Source organism: Heterodontus francisci, chromosome 22 (assembly GCF_036365525.1).
Source record: "Heterodontus francisci isolate sHetFra1 chromosome 22, sHetFra1.hap1, whole genome shotgun sequence".
NCBI lineage: Eukaryota > Metazoa > Chordata > Chondrichthyes > Heterodontiformes > Heterodontidae > Heterodontus > Heterodontus francisci.
Window position 1 is genome coordinate 41,701,752 of NC_090392.1, and position 15,520 is coordinate 41,717,271.

General features: G+C 46.0%; 1 protein-coding gene across 2 annotated transcripts in view; it reads right to left on the reverse strand.

Moving 5' to 3' along the window:
- Nucleotides 1–15,520, reverse strand: part of aplp2 (amyloid beta (A4) precursor-like protein 2) — a 192,608-nt gene that overhangs the window by 18,005 nt on the left and 159,083 nt on the right. For both annotated transcript variants that reach the window (XM_068053761.1, XM_068053762.1), the window contains 2 exons: nt 10,978–11,133; nt 6,359–6,441 (listed from right to left, as the gene is read on the reverse strand). In XM_068053761.1, coding sequence (XP_067909862.1) covers nt 6,359–6,441; nt 10,978–11,133 — 239 coding nt within the window. The remainder of the gene's footprint in view (nt 1–6,358; nt 6,442–10,977; nt 11,134–15,520) is intronic.

Genomic DNA, 15,520 nt, shown 5'->3' on the forward strand with positions numbered 1-15,520 from the left:
TATTCTCTGAAGGCAGCGAAGATGGAATGAATTGAGATGTCGCTCTTGGCTGGCATACGTTGTCCAGGCCTCGCTGCCATAGAGCAAGGTACTGAGGACACAGGCCTGATACACTCGGACTTTTGTGTTCCGTGTCAGTGCGCCATTTTCCCACACTCTCTTGGCCAGTCTGGACATAGCAGTGGAAGCCTTACCCATGCGCTTGTTGATTTCTGCATCTAGAGACAGGTTACTGGTGATAGTTGAGCCTAGGTAGGTGAACTCTTGAACCACTTCCAGAGCGTGGTCGCCAATATTGATGGATGGAGCATTTCTGACGTCCTGCCCCATGATGTTCATTTTCTTGAGGCTGATGGTTAGGCCAAATTCATTGCAGGCAGCCGCAAACCTGTCGATGAGACTCTGCAGGCACTCTTCAGTGTGAGATGTTAAAGCAGCATCGTCAGCAAAGAGGAGTTCTCTGATGAGGACTTTCCGTACTCTGGACTTCGCTCTTAGACGGGCAAGGTTGAACAACCTGCCCCCTGATCTTGTGTGGAGGAAAATTCCTTCTTCAGAGGATTTGAACGCATGTGAAAGCAGCAGGGAGAAGAAAATCCCAAAAAGTGTGGGTGCGAGAACACAGCCCTGTTTCACACCACTCAGGATAGGAAAGGGCTCTGATGAGGAGCCACCATGTTGAATTGTGCCTTTCATATTGTCATGGAATGAGGTGATGATACTTAGTAGCTTTGGTGGACATCCGATCTTTTCTAGTAGTCTGAAGAGACCACGTCTGCTGACGAGGTCAAAGGCTTTGGTGAGATCAATGAAAGCAATGTAGAGGGGCATCTGTTGTTCACGGCATTTCTCCTGTATCTGACGAAGGGAGAACAGCATGTCAATGGTCGATCTCTCTGCACGAAAGCCACACTGTGCCTCAGGGTAGACGCGCTCGGCCAGCTTCTGGAGCCTGTTCAGAGCGACTCGAGCAAAGACTTTCCCCACTATGCTGAGCAGGGAGATTCCACGGTAGTTGTTGCAGTCACCGTGGTCACCTTTGTTTTTATAGAGGGTGATGATATTGGCATCGCGCATGTCCTGGGGTACTACTCCCTCGTCCCAGCACAGGCATAGCAGTTCATGTAGTGCTGAGAGTATAGCAGGCTTGGCACTCTTGATTATTTCAGGGGTAATGCTGTCCTTCCCAGGAGCTTTTCCGCTGGCTAGGGAATCAATGGCATCACTGAGTTCCGATTTTGTTGGCTGTATGTCCAGCTCATCCATGACTGGTAGAGGCTGGGCTGCATTGAGGGCAGTCTCAGTGACAGCATTCTCCCTGGAGTACAGTTCTAGGTAGTGCTCAACCCAGCAGTCCATCTGTTTGCGTTGGTCAGTGATTATGTCCCCCGATTTAGATTTGAGGGGGGCGATCTTCTTGATGGTTGGCCCAAGAGCTCTCTTCATGCCATCATACATTCCTCTGATGTTTCCGGTGTCTGAGGCCAGCTGAATATGACTGCATAGGTGTTGCCAGTAGTCGTTTGCGCAACGCCTAGCTGTTTTTTGTGCAGTACTTCTGGCTGCTTTAAGTGCTGCGGATGTTAAATCGCTGGGGGCTTTCTTGTAGTTCAACAGTGCAATGCGCTTAGCGGCTATGACAGGTTCCAGCTCTTCATTATGAGATTGAAACCAGTCTGCATTTATCTTCGCACTTTTGCCGTAGGTGGTCAAAGCTGACTCATAGATGGCGTCTCTGATGTGGGCCCACTTGGTCTCAGCATCCCCTGTGGGAGTGTTTTGAAGGGCTGTTACAAGTGAATTTAGAAATTTTTGTAGCAGCTGTGGGTGAGAAATTCTGCTCGTGTTGATGCGCAGGTGGCCCTTCTGCTTGGAATGATGCAACTTCTTTGGTCTGAGTCTAACCTTGCTGCACACCAGGGAGTGGTCGGTGTCGCAGTCCGCACTGTGGAAGCTGCGTGTGATTTGAACACTGTTTAAGGCGGCTCGCCTTGTGTCAATGAGGTCTAGCTGGTGCCAACGACGTGATCTTGGGTGCCTCCATGAAACCTGGTGACAGGGTTTAGTGTGAAAGAACGAGTTGGTGATGCAGAGGTTATGATAGGTACACAACTCAAGCAGTCTCTGCCCGTTCTCATTCATCCTTCCAACGCCATAGCGCCCAAGGCAGGAGGGCCATGAGTCATGGTCGGCCCCAACCCTGGCATTAAAGTCCCCCAGCAGGAATAGGTGTTCGGTGTTGGGGATGCTGCTAATGATATTATGGAGTTGTTCATAGAACTGGTCTTTAGCTTCAGGTGGGGAGCAGAGTGTTGGAGCATAGATGCTGAGTAGGTGTACTGGACCAGAGGTGGTGAGCAGTCGGATGGACAGTATGCGTTCCGAGCCATTTGAGGGAGGCTCTATCATGCTGAGCAAGGAGTTTCTGATGCCGAAGCCCACTCCATGCTGTCTTGGTTCTTCAGGATCCCTGCCCTGCCAGAAGAAGGTGTCGTCTTGCTCTGCTAGAGAGCCACTCGCGGGGAGGCGAGTCTCCTGAAGTGCTGCAATGTCCACATTGAATCTACTGAGCTCGTTGTTAATGATGGCGGTCTTCCGAGAATCGTTGATTTGTGTAAGGTCTTCTGACAGGCCAGGACACATAGTTTTGACGTTCCAGCTTGCAAAGCAAAGGGCTGGTACCTTCTTTCCTTTTTTCATGTTGTTTGGTGCGGTGTATCAGTCCACCTTTCGGGCAATGACCCTGAGCTCCAAGCACCCATTGAAGCAGGCAGACTGTGGCGGGACAGAACCTTATTGACCGGGGGCTGCCCGGTTTGAGGCGGGCGGTAGCTATCCAGTGAGGTGCAATGACCTCTCCCACCGACAAAGGCAACCCGTGGCGCCCAGTTTCTACGCCAATTTATCTGGACTTATAACCCGTAACTGCTGCCTTCCGTGTTGTTTTAGTCGCTGTGAGGCAACTATGGAGTGACCTCTCCATGGCGCATGCCTGGGCAAATTTATGGAGGTTGAGAGTTACCCAGTCGTCAAAACCCCCCTCTCGGCCTTTCTGGTGGGGTCCAAAGGAGTGCAGGACACGACGTTTGGCACCAGTATGGCTGCAGAAACTGCCGGAAACATGCCAGAGGTGACACATGACCGCCTACGGGGTTCCGCTCCGGATTATCTGTTAGGGTTTACTCCCTTAGCCTTGGTCTCTCCCGAGACGCCCACAAGGCAGTGGGGTTGTTGGGGCCCCTACACAGGTGTAGGATGGTGCCGGTGGGAGGAGGGGATGCAAGGGGCAGGGGAAGGGGGTGCGGGGTGAAGATGGTGCGAGGGGGGAGCGGGCTGGGACGGGGTTGTGAGGGGGTGAGCTGAGAGGGTGGAGCAGGGAAGGGGAAGGGGACGGGGGGGGGGGGGGGGGGAGTGGAAGGGGGGTAAAGGGGGGGGAAGCTGGTGCAGGTAATAAGCCATTTCCTCAGTGCCCACCATCGACGTCCGGAAAGCTCATCCACGTCCTTCGGGAGGTGAAGCATCATTTGGCAGACTTAGAGGTGATTACATTTGCTAAGGGTTTTTTTTTTGCAGTGGTTTAAATAAAGGCATGCAGCATTGCCGACAGTGCGCTGCAGATGCTCTCCGAGCCATCTCCCGCGGGCGCTCCGGGGGGGCCGTTCGTGGATTTTTTGGGTGTTCGGGACACCTTTTCTCAAGACTTCTCTCGGGTCCCGCTGCTCCTTCTTCACCTCAATGGACTTACCGCACGCCGTGGCTGCAGACACTCTGGGCGGTGAAGACAGCAGGATCGGAGATTGAAGAATCGGCAGCTGTGAGTTTCATCCGGATCAATTTTATTGAGAAAACAAAGAGCAGGTGTGGCTGGGGGAGGGCAGTGGGCCCAGGTAACATACACTAAACTAACTGTTAGCCTTTAGATAGGGCTAAAATGAACTGATTTAAAGAGCCAGGGGAATTTAAACAGTTTAAGAGGGCAGATTGGGGGAGAAAACGTTAGGGATGGGAGCAGATGGCCATGGATAGAGTTGAACAGCAAGGGAGCTTCCAGCCCAGGAGCCATCTTGAAGAAAGCATGATTTTGAACAGCTCTATTAAGCCTCCCTTCAAACTTCTCTGTTCGAAGGAGAACCACCCCAGCTTCTGTAGTCCCTCCACAGAACTGAAGTCCCCTCATCCTTGGCACCATTTTAGTAAATTTCCTCTGCACCCTCTCCAAGGCCTTGACATCCTGCATAAAATATGGTGCCCAGAATTGAACACAAAAGTTCAACTGTGATCTAACTAGTGATTTATGAAGGTTTGCCATAACTTGTCAATTTTGTACTCTCTGCCTCTATTTATAAAGCCAAGGATGCTTCAACAGCCTTTTCAACTTGTCCTGCCACTGTAAAAGACTGCGTACATATATCCACACGTTTTTCTGTTCTGCTCCCTCTTTAAAATTGTACTATTCATTTTATATTGCAAACTCTTCATTCTTCCTGCTAAAATGCATCACTTAAAACTTCTGTGTTAAATTTCATCTGCCACTGTCTGGCCATTTCACCTGTCTATGTCCTTCTGAAGTCTATTACTATCTGCCTCACCATTTATTGTTTCTGAGTTTAGTGCCATCTATAAAATTTTACATTATGACCTGCATACTCCAAGTCATTACTATATCAAAAACAGCAGCGGTCTCAATATCGCACTGTATGCTTCTCACCAGTCTGAACAACAACCATTCGCTGTTATTCTCTGCTTTCTGTCCCTTAGCCAAATTTGTATCCTCATTACCAATGTACTTGGTTTAATAGAGGATTCTTAGCTAGCACTTCACGTCATTCTGTCAGGTGGTCAGGAAATCTTTCTTGGAGTTACTTGGCCGAATGATGTCAGGGTGGGTAACTGTATCATGAAGACAGACCTGAGATTCTGGGACTATTTCCACTGGAACATGGGAGACTAAGATTTAACAGAAGTTTTGAAAAATCATGAAAGATTTTGATAAAGTGAATAGGCAAAGACTATTTCTCAGTTTGAGGAGACATTACTAAGGTTCTTCACTTTAAAATTGTCAGAGGGGCTAGGCTAGAGTATTTATGGGGGAATTGCTAGAGTATGGAATGCTTTGCTACATGGATATACCATATTATCCCAAACTATACATGGTTATTGCCAAGAAGGGAAACAGTGTGACTGTACAGTCGCCAGAAGGAGTACTGTACGACAGAAATTCTTCATGTATTAAAAAGTATTGGTGACAAAGACACAACAGCAGGTGAACCGGATGCAGGAGCTGAGGCGAAGCTGACATTTAGCAATTCGGATGTCCAAGCCAATGATGCTGTTGGCAGGCAGACAGCTTGCTATCCAGAGGCAGAAACATCGGTCCATAAGGGCCGATGACATTTCCTAATCCTGAAGTAGTGACCAGAGTTCCTGAGACAGCAGGAAGACCACAGTGCCAGAGGAGCTACCAAAACAATATGCAGATTATGTTATGATTATGTTCAAAAATCAAGGACATGTTTTAGTCTGATAAGGCAGGAATGTCATGATTGTATGTGTGGGCTTGAATATTAGAGAATACATGATACTTGGAAAGGAAACTGAAAGTAGCTTCGTGCTTTGGGGAAAACACCTGACCTGGGGGTTGCTGTAAGGTCAGATAGACTATGCAGCACAATAAGCAAGAACTCTACAGAAGTCTTTAATAAAACACTTGCTAAATATTTGTTAAAGTTAGATCTGTGACTTTAAGTGTGATTCATTTCAGCCGGTAATGTGACAGAGATCACTGCATCTTGAACATTGGAAGCAACGGGAGATACAAGACCAGGGAGGGTGCGAAGCAGTGGGAGAAGTTTTGGATTTTTCTTGCAAAACATTTGACACAAATTCAACAAGTCATATGGCCTCTAACTGTACTCAAAACTTCTACAGTTCTACAGTAACTGTTTTTAAAAATTAGTTAAATCTTTATTGATTTGACCTGTTGATCACACTAAAGTGGTGTCCTAAACTACATAGAAGGAACAAAAAAAACAAACATAAAACATATGTTATGCTAACATACAGCAAGCCTACTGGTCCTGCTAGGAAAACACCTACCAGCACCCACTGACCTTTTCCAAATTCAAGCACTCTGCAACATATATATTGCAATCACTAGTTGTAGTCAGGGTCTAACCCATTTTAAATGAACAGGTTAATACCTGCAGACACACAGCACACAGAAGAACATAGGTGCAAATGTCAATATTGCTTGTTCTGAGCTTCATCTATTGAAACATATATACAAACTCCACTTCTCTATAAGCAAACCCAAGACCACAGCGACCAGGTGACAGATTTTAGTAAACGTGCTCCATACCACATTCCCATTAACATTGTTCTCATCGCTGTTGACTGCATTCTCGTCAGGCACCAGTCCTTCAGGATCAATCATTCCAGAACCTGTTCATAACACAGTTAGTCTTATGATATGTATGCAGGATGATTAGCATTATGTATTATGCAAAAATTGTAGCATTGGAAGCACAAAAAAAGCTGCAAAACAGATTATAATGGGCTGCAACACATTCCTAAATTAAAGCTCAAGATATAAGGAGTCTGCTGCAACTATCACCTTTGGATACCTGTTTTTAAAACCAAGGAGATGAACCAAGGCATAACACAGCAACCAATAATAATTTTAAAACTACCCTGGGTCATGTTTAGGAAAGCTACTAATTACAGTTCCCGATAAACAAATATGTCTGATGGTGACTTCAATATGAGGAGAATGGTACAAAAACACTGGGAATTTTAAATAAAACCAAAAAAGGCAGGCAATCGACAACAGGCCTGATAGAATCAATGAACAGAAGGTCAAGTCAGATCTCAGAGAGGTTTTAATAGTATGGAATGCTTTGGGTGAGTAAATAGATAAAGATTACTTGTACTTGTTGGCCAATTGGTGACAAGGATTCTCACTTTCTGGGTTATTAGGGCAGGGAATCATTTACAAGACTTGCTGAAATTTTGCGAAGTAGTTGAAAAGAGATTTGGAGCACAGGAGGAAATGTCATTAAGGTTCACAGCTCCAGCTGAAGAGCTACCAAAGATCCAGGCATATTGAGGCAAACAGCCTGCTGTAAATCTTATGGTGCATGTTGAAGTCTCTTTGTCAAGATACTAAGAAATCTGCACAGGTATCTACTTGCCCAATATGGAGTTGAGGCCTGCTCAGGTCGGGAAAAAAGAACCCGACCCGAAGTTGACCAATCCACAGCGGACCCGAGCCCGACCTGGCCCGAGTCCCTCCGATTTTGCCCCGAGCCCGACCCGAACCCACCCCAACTTGACCATCCCTTTACTTACCTTCCGACTGGAAAGCTCCACGAAGCTGAAGCGCATGCGCAGTGACGTCATAGTGAAGTCACTCGCTTGGCGCAGACTCAGTTTCGTCCCAGACTCCCAGCTCAAGTAAGTTTTTAAAATTTGAATACTTACCCGTAGAGCACTTACCACGCGCGTCCGGCCTGAACCCAAAAGCCGGATCCGGAAGATGGGCCCGACCCGACCCTGACACGTCGTCGGGTTCAGGTCGGGTAGCAGGCCTCTAATATGGAGCACACTGTCCCCCAAAGGGATACACTGTGGTTACTTAAGTCCAGTGACAGGTTGTCAAGGTCAAAGGTAAGGTCCAACATACATATCCTAAAAATTAACTAAAATAGTGCAGTTTATGAACCTTCTGCCACTTGTCCAGCCAGCATCACCCTCCCATGAGATCACATGATTATAGAGATACCTGGAGTTGAGTGAGAAGAATCTCAACCGTCTGGGTACTATTAGCGAAACTGGCTGACTAATCTGCAGTGCTCTGGAGTACTGCAGCCTTCCTGCTCAGGCACAAGTCTGGCATAGAAGGTTCAATGTGGTTCCAAAATTCCAGCACTTAGAATGTCATCTTATGGTCTATTTGAACAGAGACCCATCTACAATTCAGCATGAATTAACTGTTGTACTAGTTGCAACACTACAACCACGAGGAAAACGTTCACGCAATCTTGTGGTTATTACAGCCAATGCCCATAGAGTAGGGATCAGAACTAACAGCCCTGCTCAAGCACTGACTTAACCCTCAATTCACAGAACTGTGAGAAATGAATGACAGTTAACCAATTCAATATTGGCATCAACATTCCAAAAGGATTAGTAGAGAGTGAAATCTTGGGATCAGATGAAGGATGAGAATTAGGCTAGAGCACATTACAGCTTTGGAACAGCTGTCAGCTGCCTGAACCTAATGTTTGGACTCATGCTGCATTCCTCCCATCAACAGCCATCGACTGACTCAATTTTCAGAGCTCAGCACACGCTAAAAAAAAAATGCAGGTTTGTAACTTTCCGTAGTCCAGAGAAACACACCAAAATTCCAAGTATGCACTTCAGACAAGTAGCAACAACTAAACAGCATAAACTAGTATGGCATGCAGGTCAGTGAAGTCTAGAAGTGGAACAAAAATACTAAACTCAGCAAGAACATGGTATGCAACTGACTGAGGTAGGGGATGGGGGAAAAACAATCATGGTAGATGGAGGAGGAGGATGAGGAGGAAGAATGGGCGCGAGAAGTGACACCTGGGACAGTTTTAAACCAACCTTTCTTAGTTGCTGGCCATGAGTCCGGCACTGTGCCTGGCAGCAAAGAAGTTAAGAGAAATCGAATATTGAAAAGAACAAGAAATAAAGAATGGGACAGACTGAAATCTCCACTTACATTTGTAAAAACGTGTTACTCCAAAACAAGTCCAAATATGAACAGGTGAGTTAGAGACCCAACTGCATCAAACACAATAGGCATCATGTGTGGACATACCCTGGCTTTATTAGGATGAACTGTGGCTTTTTGACTGTTCAGAGCTCATCCAGTGAGTAGCTAAGGCACAGACACCAAGAAGGTGCCAGGTTTAACTTCTGGTCTGTGCTGATCAAAGCAAGGCTGTGCTTAAGGACAACAATTGGGAAGGGAATTCAAATTGTGTGCTGCTCAAGTTGTTGCCAAGCATGGACTGAATTGGTCCACGTTCTGCTCGAGTTCAAGATGCATAAACGTTAAAATTTTGGTTATTTAAAAGTTCTTTAAAGATCACAAGAACAACTCAAATTAATTAAAAAACACACCTATATTCTGAGGTTGGGAAACACATGTTGGTTAAAATAGAGTAGAGGGAAATTAGTTTTACACCTGATCCATTCCACATCTGACCTGAGTTGCTTCAAATGGACATAAGGAGCCTGAAGTGGAAATGTGCTCCATCTACAAGCACCAACAACCCTCAACATTCAGTGAACAAAATACTATAAATTAAACTCCACAAATATGCAGCAGGTTTCTTTCACTGAAAGGTATTTTTCTTCAATATTAAAGCAGAGTCAGAAGTGAGAAGCATTCATTTCTTAGTGTCTTCACTGGTTCTCTAGAAACAGGAGATATATTTGGGTATACGGTCAAATATAAAATCTCACCAGCACTTTGACTTAAGACCAAACTTTCTATAGCGACAGCATGGCGTTTCTATTTTTAGCACCCAACAGAAGCTGGGTGCAACTATCCAAACTCATTCCAATTTGGGCCTCAGAAACAGACACAATTTTAGTTCCATCAACAAAGTTCAAATTCGAGACGTTGTGGAGCTGGATTTACAAAAGATGTCAATTCCCTCACATTCAAAATGGGTTTGTGTCAGCAGATTTAAAAAAAAAATCTTCATTTATATGCACAACTAAAGAATGACAACTGACAAAGGAATAGTAATAAGCAGATGTCATGGGTCACGCTCAACCTTCCACTGTTTACCTACTGTAAAGGGTATGGAAGATTATTAGTTTAGTTCCAGCCCATTTATTAGTTTATAGCTACACTAACACATGGACTAGTGTACCTACAATCAATGACAGCCTGTGATGCCACTTACCCTTCTTGGGGGAATCTGCTGATGCTGACAAGGTTCAGACATACAGGGCCAGGGCTAGCCACACAACCCTTCAACTTGTTCCTGGCTGCAGGTTGGATTATTGACAGTCATAATTTGTAAGTCAACAGCAAATTAGGAGTTTCCATATGTCTGCTTTTTATAAAATATGCTTTCTTCAACAAACTGCATCAGCAGAAGCTGCAGACCTCAAGACAATTTGAAAATTGAACCCAATGCTGAACCATCCTTCTTTTTTCCTGTAGCATTTATCTCAAAGTGGATCAACAGTCGCTGGTGTCTTCACTCTTTACTGGCAAATTTTAAGGGCTGCAAAATTATAGTCTAGTCTCTGTGCTATTTGGAGTTTAGAAAGGACTCCTGTAATTCTGATACAAAATACTGGCATTAAATAATGACTGGGTGATGGCACTGGCTGGACAGAAATAGAAGTACCCCTCAAGATTGTGAAATGCATTAAGGAAGAATACAGGGATTCCATGTCAAAATGTATCTTTTAGAAATATGACTCCTCTCATTTACCTTTTTGTGTTCCTTACCACAGTATGTGGAAAAACAATTAATCTAGGAAGGATTTAGTCTGATCTGTTTCTTAAACCATCAAAATATGGTAATTTAAAAGTTGATGGCAATATTGGTGCACACATTGTGGGGGCGAGGGGGGTGTCAGGGGAAAGGGAGCCTGCTGGGGAGCATACTGCTCCAGATTCTGGGATGGCCCATTACTCCCCCTCTCTGCCACTACCTGCACAATATCGTGGGAATTCTAATCTAAACTATCAAGTGGAGTGTTGGGGCTATACGTCCACGTGGATTGGATGGCTTACCTCATCCTTAAAAGTTCTTGACCTTATTTTGAAAAATTTCTATCCTCCAAGGAGAGACACTCTGGTCTCTCTGGGAGATTTCTCCATTTATGATTAATCCTGCATGATCATTGATCTTTTAATCATCACTTCAATGAATAACCCAACTAATCTTGCATTCTTTGTTCCCAAACATCACATACCTTGTACATCAGTGATAGCTGGCATAGCCTTAACCTGAATAGGCCGGAATGGTTTGCCATCAACGAATGGCGCCTCCACAGAATCAAAAGCAGTTTGGCTTTCAGAGCTAGAAGCAAGCTGATCCACACTGAAGTGCTGCTCTTGTAGTAACTTGTCTAGGGAGACAACATTTCACATAATCACAGTTTGCTGGACAAATAAACCTATCTACATAAAACCAATACTATTAAATTACACATAAGCTGCAAACAGCCGGGATAATCAGATTCAATCAGAGAGTTGTTTCAGCACACTGTTCTCCAGTTGTCTATATTATAAAGTATGTCCTTTATTTATCCCTAGACTGTCTAAACTCTCTTTTCCATCTATACATCATTCCTGAGCAGCAAGGGTAGCCATGCTGCTCGCTTGCAGCCCTCTGACTCTGAATTAAGTGGTTGTGCACTGACAGGTACTGTGCACTGAGCTCAGTCAGGTACCTGTCCAATTCCCTTTCCTTGTTGCGAACAAGCACTTGTAAAGTCATTTGAGACAAGGAGCTCACTACATGGGAAAAGGCCACACAGAAGAAAATGCTGAATTATTCTGTGGCATTCCACAATACTCCAAAGGCAACAGAAAATTAGTAAGCGAGTATGAAAGAACAAAGAACAGTACAGCACAGGAACAGGCCATTCGGCCCTCCAAGCCTGCGCCGATCTTGATGCCTGCCTAAACTAAAACCTTCTGCACTTCCGGGGACCGTATCCCTCTATTCCCATCCTATTCATGTATTTGTCAAGATGCCTCTTAAACGTCGCTATCGTACCTGCTTCCACCACCTCCCCGGCAGCAAGTTCCAGGCACTCACCACCCTCTGTGTAAAGAACTTGCCTCGCACATCCCCTCTAAACTTTGCCCCTTGCACCTTAAATGTCCCCTAGTAACTGACTCTTCCACCCTGGGAAAAAGCTTCTGACTATCCACTCTGTCTATCATGTCGCCCCTCCACCTCCGTCGTTCCAGTGAAAACAATCTGAGTTTATCCAATCTCTCCTCATAGCTAATGTCCTCCAGACCAGGCAACATCCTGGTAAACCTCTTCTGTACCCTCTCCAAAGCCTCCACGTCGTTCTGGTAGTGTGGCGACCAGAATTGCACGCAATATTCTAAGTGCGGCCTAACTAAAGTTCTGTACAGCTGCAGCATGACTTGCCAATTTTTATACTTTATGCCCCGACCGATGAAGGCAAGCATGCCGTATGCCTTCTTGACTATCATATCCACCTGCGTTGCCACTTTCAGTGACCTGTGGACCTGTACGCCCAGATCTCTCTGCCTGTCAATACTCCTAAGGGTTCTGCCATTTACTGTATACTTCCCACCTGCATCAGACCTTCCAAAATGCATTACCTCACATTTGTCCGGATTAAACTCCATCTGCCATTTCTCCGCCCAAGTCTCCAACCGATCTATATCCTGCTGTATCCTCTGACAATCCTCATCATTATCTGCAACTCCACCAACCTTTGTGTCGTCCGCAAACCTACTAATCAGACCAGCTACATTTTCCTCCAAATCATTTATATATACACTACAAACAGCAAAGGTCCCAGCACTGAGCCCTGTGGAACACCACTAGTCACATCCCTCCATTCAGAAAAGCACCGCTACCCTCTGTCTTCTATGACAGAGCCAGTTCTGTATCCATCTTGCCAGCTCACCTCTGATCCTGTGTGACTTCACCTTTTGTACCAGTCTGCCATGAGGGACCTTGTCGAAGGCTTTACTAAAGTCCATCTAGATAATATCCACTGCCCTTCCTTCATCAATCATCTTCGTTACTTCCTCAAAAAACTCAATCAAATTAGTGAAACACGACCTCCCCTTCACAAAGCCATGCTGCCTCTCGCTAATAAGTTTGTTTGTTTCCAAATGGGAGTAAATCCTGTCCCGAAGAATCCTCTCTAATAACTTCCCTACCACTGACGTAAGGCTCACCAGTCTATAATTTCCTGGATTATCCTTGCTACCCTTCTTAAACAAAGGAACATTGGCTATTCTCCAGTCCTCTGGGACCTCACCTGTAGCCAATGAGGATGCAAAGATTTCTGTCAAGGCCCCAGCAATTTGTTCCCTTGCCTCCCTCAGTATTCTGGGGTCGATCCCATCAGGCCCTGGGGACTTATCTACCTTAATGCTTTGCAAGACACCCAACACCTCCTCCTTTTGGATAATGAGATGACTGAGACTATCTACACTCCCTTCCCTAGGCTCATCATCAACCAAGTCCTTCTCTTAGGTGAATACTGATGCAAAGTACTCATTTAGCACCTCGCCCATTTCCTCTGGCTCCACACATAGATTCCCTTCTGTCCTTGAGTGGGCCAACCCTTTCCCTGGTTACCCTCTTGCTCTTTATATACGTATAAAAAGCCTTGGGATTGTCCTTAATCCTGTTTGCCAATGACTTTGCATGACCCCTTTTAGCCCTCCTGACTCCTTGCTTAAGTTCCTTCCTACTGTCTTTATATTCCTCAAGGGATTCGTCTGTTCCTAGCCTTCCAGCCCTTACGAATGCTTCCTTTTTCACTAGGCTCACAATATCCCGTCTTATCCAAGCTTCCCAAAACTTGCCAAACTTATCCTTCTTCCTCACAGGAACATGCCGGTCCTGGATTCTAATCAGCTGACGTTTGAAAGACTCCCACATGTCAGATGTTGATTTCCCCTCAAACAGCCGCCCCCAATCTAAATTCTTCAGTTCCTGCCTAATACTGTTATAATTAGCCTTCCCCCAATTTAGCACCTTCACCCGAGGCCTACTCTTATCCTTATCCACAAGTACCTTAAAACTTATGGAACTATGGTCACTGTTCCTGAAATGCTCCCTACTGAAACTTCGACCACCTGGCTGGGCTCATTCCCCAATACCAGGTCCAGTACGGCCCCATCTCTAGTTGGACTATCTACATATTGTTTCAAGAAGCCCTCCTGGATGCTCCTCACAAATCCAAGCCCCTAGCACTAAGTGAGTCCCAGTCAATATAGGGGAAGTTTAAATCACCCACCACTACAACCCTGTTACCTTTACATCTTTCCAAAATCTGTCTACATATCGGCTCCTCTACCTCCCACTGGCTGTTGGGAGGCCTGTAGTAAACCCCCAACATCGTGACTGCACCCTTCCTATTCCTGAGCTCCACCCATATTGCCTCGCTGCATGACCCCTCTGAGGTATCCTCCCGCAGTACAGCTGTGATATTCTCCTTAACCAGTAATGCAACTCCCCCACCCCTTTTACATCCCCCTCTATCCCGCCTGAAGCTTCTAAATCCTGGAACATTTAGCTGCCAATCCTGTCCTTCCCTCAACCAAGTCTCTGTAATAGCAACAATATCATAGTTCCAAGTACTAATCCAAGCTCTCAGTTCATCTGCCTTACCTGTTATACTTCTCGCATTGAAACAAATGCACTTCAGACCACCAGTCCCGCTGTGCTCTGCAACATCTCCCTGCCTGCTCTTCCTCTTAGTCTAACTGGCTTTATTTGCTAGTTCCCCCTCATTTATTTCACTTGCTGTCCTATTGCTCTGGTTCCCATCCCCCTGCCACACTAGTTTAAACCCTCCCGAGCGACGCTAGCAAACCTCGCAGCCAGGATATTTGTGCCCCTCCAGTTTAGATGCAACCCATCCTTCTTGTACAGGTCCCATCTGTCCCTCAAGAGATCCCAATGGTCCAGATATCTGAAACCCTCCCTTCTACACCAGCTGTTCAGCCACGTGCTTAGCTGCATTATCTTCCTATTTCTAGCCTCACTGGCACGTGGCACAGGGAGTAATCCTGAGATTACAACCCCAGAGGTCCTGTCTTTTAACTTTCTACCTAACTCCCTAAACTCCCCCTACAGGACCTCGTCACTCTTTCTGCCTATGTCGTTGGTACCGATGTGTACCACAACCTCTGGCTGTTCACCCTTCCCCTTCAGAATGCTCCCTGTCCGTTCAGAGACATCCTTGACCCTGGCACCAGGGAGGCAACATACCACCCTGGAGTCTCTTTCACGTCAACAGAAGCGCCTATCTGTGCCCCTAACTATAGAGTCCCCTATAACTATTGCTCTTCTGCGCTTTGTCCCTCCCTGCTGAACAATAGTGCCGGCCGTGGTGCCACTGCTCTGGCTGCTGCTGTTTTCCCCTGATAGGCCATCCCCCCACCCAACAGTATCCAAAACGGTATACTTGTTAGAGAGGGGGATAGCCACAGGGGATTCCTGCACTGACTGCCTGCCCCTTCTAGTGGTCACCCATCTACCTGCCTGCACCTTGGGTGTAACCACTTCTCTAAAACTCCTGTCTATGATGCTTTCTGCCACCCGCATGCTCCTAAGTGCATCCAGTTGCCGCTCCAACCGATCCATGTGGTCTGTGAGGAGCTGCAACTGGGTACACCTCCTGCAGATGTAGTCGTTCGGAACGCTGGAAGCGTCACGGACCTCCCACATCTCACAGGTGAAGCACGTTACCCCTCTAACTGACATTTCTAGCACTAATTAATAAA